The sequence below is a fragment of the Babylonia areolata genome, chromosome 25, assembly GCF_041734735.1.
Source record: "Babylonia areolata isolate BAREFJ2019XMU chromosome 25, ASM4173473v1, whole genome shotgun sequence".
In the NCBI taxonomy this organism is placed as follows: Eukaryota; Metazoa; Mollusca; class Gastropoda; order Neogastropoda; family Buccinidae; genus Babylonia; species Babylonia areolata.
In genome coordinates this window covers 37,506,800-37,514,299 of record NC_134900.1, presented here as the reverse complement: position 1 = coordinate 37,514,299, position 7,500 = coordinate 37,506,800, and the positions used below count along the sequence as shown (strand labels likewise).

Below are 7,500 nucleotides of genomic sequence, written 5' to 3'. Positions count from 1 at the left end.
CCACAACACCACATAACTCATCACAACACATCACACAACGTCAGTACACAGCACGACACCACATCACATAACTCATCACAACACAACACACCACATCAGTACACAGCACAACACCACATCACATGATACCAGGCCACATCAGTGCATGCCACACCACAGCATACCACACCACACACTGCACCACATCACACTATAACACCACACCATACCACGACACAATACTTCACAACAAACCACAACAGATCATACCACATACCACACTTGCACGCAACACCACACCACACCACACCATGCCACGCCACGCCACACCTCAACGCACCACACCACACCACACCACAGCATACCACACCACACACTGCACCACATCACACTATAACACCACACCATACCACGACACAATACTTCACAACAAACCACAACAGATCATACCACATACCACACTTGCACGCAACACCACACACCACACCACGCCACGCCACACCACGCCACACCACACCACACACCACTCCCAACCACGCCACACCACACCACGCCACACACCACTCCACACCACGCCACACCACACACTCACCATCAGTGCAGTTGGGTCCAAACTTGTTTCGGTCCAGACACTTGTCGCATCTTTCCCCGCGGAAGTGAGTGTCACAGATACAGAACCCCGTGCCGAACATCTGGTCACTGCACTGAAACACACACGGCCACAAAAGCCATGCGGTGAATTACGACACCATCACAAGACAAGACGGGCATTTCGTTTCTGGAAACCATGTGGAGGGTACATGACTTTCACTTCAGTTTCTCAAAGAGGCTTCTTTGCGTTCGGACAAATTCATACACGCTACACCACATCTCCTAAGCAGATGCCTGACCAGTGTGGTAATAAGCCAAAGCGTTTAGTCAGGCCTCGACAGAAAATAAAATGAAATGAAGTAAAATAAGACAGATAAATCGATAAACAGATAAGTAACTAAATTAACGGACTCGTAAATTGAAATATTACATATTTTGTGTAACCAGTGCAAAATATGAAACACATTTGTTATTGTGTTCACAGTCACAATTAAACTGGTCATACCAGCTATGCATTCATTAAACATTAAAAAAACTGTAAGTGTTGTTTATTTATTTATGCTTGATGTGAATGGGTATTTATCCTAAGTATAGATAAGACGTGTCCACATCCTTTCATTCGCTACACTGCAGTACAATTCAGCACATTGTGATACAAAACAGCACAGCACACTGCAATACCATACAGCACAGTACAGCACACTGCAATACCATACAGCACAGTACAGCACACTGCAATACCATACAGCACAGTACAGCACACTGCAATACCATACAGCACAGTACAGCACACTGCAATACCATACAGCACAGTACAGCACACTGCAATACCATACAGCACAGTACAGCACACTGCAATACCATACAGCACAGTACAGCACACTGCAATACCATACAGCACAGTACAGCACAGTACAGCACACTGCAATACCATACAGCACAGTACAGCACAGTACAGCACACTGCAATACCATACAGCACAGTACAGCACACTGCAATACCATACAGCACAGTACAGCACACTGCAATACCATACAGCACAGTACAGCACACTGCAATACCATACAGCACAGTACAGCACAGTACAGCACACTGCAATACCATACAGCACAGTACAGCACAGTGCAATACAATACAGCACAGTACAGCACAGTACAGCACAGTGCAATACCATACAGCACAGTACAGCACAGTACAGCACAGTGCAATACCATACAGCACAGTACAGCACACTGCAATACCATACAGCACAGTACAGCACACTGCAATACCATACAGCACAGTACAGCACAGTGCAATACCATACAGCACAGTACAGCACACTGCAATACCATACAGCACAGTACAGCACAGTACAGCACACTGCAATACCATACAGCACAGTACAGCACAGTACAGCACACTGCAATACCATACAGCACAGTACAGCACAGTACAGCACACTGCAATACCATACAGCACAGTACAGCACAGTACAGCACACTGCAATACCATACAGCACAGTACAGCACACTGCAATACCATACAGCACAGTACAGCACAGTGCAATACCATACAGCACAGTACAGCACACTGCAATACCATACAGCACAGTACAGCACACTGCAATACCATACAGCACAGTCCAGCACAGTACAGCACACTGCAATACCATACAGCACAGACAGCACAGGTACAAGCACACGGCAATTACCATACAGCACAGTACAGCACAGTACAGCACACTGCAATACCATACAGCACAGTACAGGCACAGCTGCAATACCATACAGCACAGTAGCAGCACAGTGCAGATACCATACAGCACAGTACAGCACACTGCAATACCATACAGCACAGTACAGCACACTGCAATACCATACAGCACAGTCCAGCACAGTACAGCACACTGCAATACCATACAGCACAGTCCAGTAAACTACAGTACATTGGAATATAGTATAGCAAAGTACAGCGCAGCACACAGCAGTACAGTACAATATATCACGATGTAATCTGATGCCATGCAATGTAATGCAATAATAAAAAAAATATGGGCGATAGATTACGACGAAACATTACTCGACTTCGTAGATGCAATGTAAAGAATTAAACATAATGCATCGTATTGTATTCATATTTATCAACTTTTGTTGCAGCAGACTTCTGTGTAAAATTCGGCTTGCTTTTTCCCGGAGAGAGCGCGTCGCCATAGCGTAGCGCCGCCTTTTTGTTCCGTCTCTAAGTGTATAATTATTTTTGGGGGGCATCAGGATGGATTTTTTTTAAACAGAACTTTCCCAAGGATGATGAATATTCCGTTGTCGTGGGTTCTTTTACGAGCGTCAAGTGCATGCCGCACGCGGGACTTTGGTGCATCGTCTCATCCGAAATGCAGTTCAATAAAGCCATAAATCCCATGAATAGTCTATCAGATATTTGCAGGGTGTTGAAAACATCTTTTCACGAAACACAACCTGAACACCCCCTCTCGCTATCTCCGCAACACCTCCGCCCCCGTCTAAAAAAAAAAAAAAATATATATATATATATATATATATATATATTTATATTAGAGAGAGAGAGATGTGGGGGGAGGGGTGTGTGTGTGTGGGGGGGGGGGAGTGTGCGCGCGCGATGCACGTGTGTGTGTGTGTATGCTTGCTTGCGTGTGTGTGTGTGTGTGTGTATGAGCGCGCGCGTGTGTGTGTGAACGCTTGCGTGTATGTATGTATGTGTGTGCGTGCGTGAATGTGTGTGTGTAGGGGAGTAGGGGAGGGGGGGGGGCGCCTAGGCTCTTCCAGCTTATCTATCATGTCGTTTCTCTACGGAATTCTCTCTCTCTCTCTCTCTCTCTCTCTCTCTCTCTCTCTCTCTCTCTCTCTCTCTCTCATTGAAGTATTCTTCTTTTTTCCCGTCCCCTTTTAAGACATGTTAATTTCATTAAGGTAATATATATATATATATATAATTTCTACTTATTAGAGACATATGTATCTTCCTTTCTAAATTTTCATTAGATTTCTTTTCTTCGACAGGATGTTATTCTCATCAGGTTCGTGTTTGTTTAGTAGTTCGTTTTCTGTCTTCTAATTCCATTCCTTTCCTTGTCAGAGACGTGTAGAGAGCCCCTTTTTTTGTTGTTCAATGTTCATTAATTTCGTTTTGGAGACATTACGTTATTTTCATCAAGCTGATTGTTGTTTCCTTTTCCTATCTCCTGGTATAAATCTTCGTCGTTTTCATTTTTTCAGTGCCTCCGTCAGAGCACGGTGAGAAGAGGGTTCCAGACAGTCCTTGTGCCCTCAGTAAAACACTCCAGTTCCAGTTCTGAGACCTCTCTGTCTCTGGTCACTCATTTTGTTCTTTCTCACTGCCCTCGCTCGCCCTCACAAACGTACATACAAGGACGCACACGCACACGCACGCACACACACACACACACAAACGCGCGCGCACACACACACACACACACACACACACACACACGTGCGCGCGCGCACGCACACACACACACACGCGCGCGCGCGCGCGCGTGCGCAAAAAGTTTTGTAGAAAAATCCACTTCGATCGAAAAACTGTCGCACTTGCAGATATAATTTCTTTTAACGACAGGTACTGCACTGTGCAACGCACTCTCCATGGGGAGATCAGTTGCAATTTCATGCAGAGAAATCTGCGACAAAATGACATTCAATGCATCGCAGTACAATACAATACATATTACGTAATCAAGGCAAAATCCCATGCTCAATTCTGAACGCAATGCCGAAATCAGCGCCGCAAAGATCGCTTTGTGCAACACCCCAGCTCTGAACCGATCGGCCCCAACCATCTTCACGTCTCAAAGTCCTCACGGAGCTGTTGGCTTTTTTCCCAAATCCTATGGCGGTGCACTTTATCACGTGCTGAGAGAACGTCATTTACCCAACACAGCGACAAGCTCACGCGATGGCAGACGGGGAATATCAACTCACTCGGGATGGCCAGCCAGTTTTCTCCCTTTACTCCCCCCGACCCCCAAGCCCCCGCCCCCATCCCCAATTCCAACCCACCCCCCATCTCCCCCACAGACCCCATCTGATGTCCAGTGGCTGTCTGAATGGCCTGTAGTGTTGTCCTTCCCCCCACACAGACCCCATCTGATGTCCAGTGGCTGTCTGAATGGTCCAGCCTGTAGTGTTGTCCTTTCCACCACACAGACCCCATCTGATGTCCAGTGGCTGCCTGAATGGCCTGTAGTGTTGTCCTTTCCACCACACAGACCCCATCTGATGTCCAGTGGCTGTGTGAATGGCCTGTAGTGTTGTCCTTTCCCCCACACAGACCCCATCTGATGTCCAGTGGCTGTGTGAATGGCCTGTAGTGTTGTCCTTTCCCCCACACAGACCCCATCTGATGTCCAGTGGCTGTCTGAATGGCCTGTAGTGTTGTCCTTTCCACCACACAGACCCCATGTACAGACATCACCACGACTTGTACTGAATTTTGCATTGCCGACCCCTGTGCATGCGATGTGTCTAACTGACAGCTTTAAATGTCGTCCCCCTCCACCCCCCCCCCCCTCCTCCACGTTGCATGCAGGGAGAGTCTCGTTCTGTCTTTGCACAATCACAATCGAGTCTGGGAGAAAATCCATGTTCATTCGTGTTTCGCCTGACGTCATGTAAGTATGTCTGTATGCATGTAAGTATCCCCACCCCCTCTTTCTCTCTCTCCCTGTCTTTCTCCCTCCTTCTCCCTCAGTCTCCTACTCTCTCTCTCTCTCTCTCTCTCTTGCTCCTTCCCTTTCTCTCTCTCCCTCTCTCTCTCTCTTTCACATACACATGCACACACTCACACAGATTCACGCACACAAATACACACACACACACACACACACACACACACACAGACATATACGCAGAGAGAGAAATGCAGAAAGAGAAATCACACGAGTCATACAGATAGACAGACAAAGAGACAGACACGGACAGACACAGCTAATCAAGAAAAGTAAGAGAGACACACAAAAAATGGAAGAGGAAGGTGTCAAAGAACTAGCACATAAAAGGAGGAACAACAGAACAACAACAACTACAACAAAAATCCTGCAGAAAAAAGGAAAAGTGACAAAAAAAAAGAAGTGCAAAATCAAAAACAAACAAAAAACAACCAGAAAATAATAAAGTACGGGAGAGGAAAAAAGTGGAGGGATAACACAAAAAAAGAAAACAAAAAATATAAAGAACTGAACCGAAAAAAAAAACAAGGAAAGATAAAGAAAAAAGAAAATCATTTTTTTGGAACTCTTGAGCAAAACACAGATTGAAGAAGAAAGAAAGAAAGAAAGAAAAGAAAAGAAAAGAAAAAAGTCTCCAACTACAATTTCCATCCGTCATCCCACCCCCACCCCTCCCCGCTCCCCCAACCCCAACCAGCACCACCATCTCCCCAATGAGGCTGCACGACACATCAATTTGGACACCTGTTTTCGCTGGCAGATTGCCACCCCCCCACGCCCCCTTCCTCCCCACCCCAACCCCTCCAAACTGATCAATACTCCTATCAGCCCGACCAACTGACTATTGATTGATCAAATCAGCCAGCTCACGTGACGTGTTCCTGTCTCACCCAGACACCCCCAAGCCCCCTCCCTCCCCCCTGTGGCCATCCCTTTGGTTTGCTACCCCCTTCCTGCCTCCCCCACCCCACCCCACCCCACCCCATCTCAGCCCCTAAAAATACCCTGTTAGGATTGTTCCCTCCACCTCCGCCCCGACCCCCACACCCCTACCCCCACAACCCACCCCGCACAGTCATTTGCGTGATGCTGCTTCTGATCTTCTTCGTCCGTGGGCTGCAACTCCCACGTTCACTTCTAGGTACCCGAGTGGGCGTTTACGTGTATGACTGTTTTTACCCCGTCGTGTAGGCGGCCATACTCCGTTTTCGGGGGTGTGCATGCTGGGTATGTTCCCGTTTCCATAACCCACCGAACGCTGACATGGATTAAAGGATCTTTAACGTGCGTATTTGATCTTCTGCTTGCATATACACATGAAGGGGGTTCAGGCACTAGCAGGTCTGCACATATGCTGAGCTGGGAGGTCGAAAAAATCTCCACCCTTTTAAAGACCCACCAGGCGCCGTTACCAAGACTCGAACCCGGGACCCTCAGACTGAAAGTCTAACGCTTTTTAAGCTCTCGGCCATTGCGCCCGTCGTTTGCGTGATACGATGCCCGTTGTGGAGGGCTGAGGAAGAAAGCACGTCTCTTCAGGGAACGCCCCAAACATCACCACGGGCTGAAAGACAGTGCGTCAGTGGAACTCGGGGAGACAGTGAAACTCTAGAATCATGTGTGTGTGTGTGTGTGTGTGTGTGTGTGTGTGTGTGTGTGTGTGTGTGTGTGTGTGTGTGTGTGTGTGTGTGTATCTGTGTGTGTGTGTCTGTGTCTTTGTGTGTGTGTCTTTGTGTGTGAGTGTGTGTGTGTGTGTGTGTGTGTATGTCTGAGTGTGTGAGTCTGTGTGTGTGTGTGCGTGTGTGTGAGTCTCTGTATGCGTGTGTGTGTGGGGGGGTGAGTCTGTGTGTGTGTGTATGTGTGTGTGTGTGCGTGTGTGTGTGTGTGTGTGTGTGTGTCTGTGTGTGTGTGTCTGTGTGTGTGTGTCTGTGTGTGTGTATCTGTGTGTGTGTGTCTGTGTCTTTGTGTGTCTGTCTTTGTGTGTGAGTGTGTGTGTGTGTGTGTGTGTATGTCTGAGTGTGTGAGTCTGTGTGTGCGTGTGTGTCTGTGTCTTTGTGTGTCTGTCTTTGTGTGTGTGTGTGTGTGTGTATGTCTGAGTGTGTGAGTCTGTGTGTGCGTGTGGGGGGGGGGGGGGTTGAGTCTGTGTATGTGTGTGTGTATGTGTGTGTGTGTGTGTGTGTGTGTGTGTGTGTGTGTGCGTGTGTGTGTGTGCGTGTGTGCGTGTGCGT

The 7,500-nt window shown here is 47.5% G+C and overlaps 1 protein-coding gene across 2 annotated transcripts in view; it reads right to left on the bottom strand.

Moving 5' to 3' along the window:
- LOC143299921 (stabilin-2-like) overlaps positions 1–7,500 on the bottom strand; it is a 283,357-nt gene that overhangs the window by 223,994 nt on the left and 51,863 nt on the right. For both annotated transcript variants that reach the window (XM_076613459.1, XM_076613458.1), the window contains exon 20: positions 572–683. In XM_076613459.1, the coding sequence (XP_076469574.1) occupies positions 572–683 (112 nt within the window). The remainder of the gene's footprint in view (positions 1–571; positions 684–7,500) is intronic.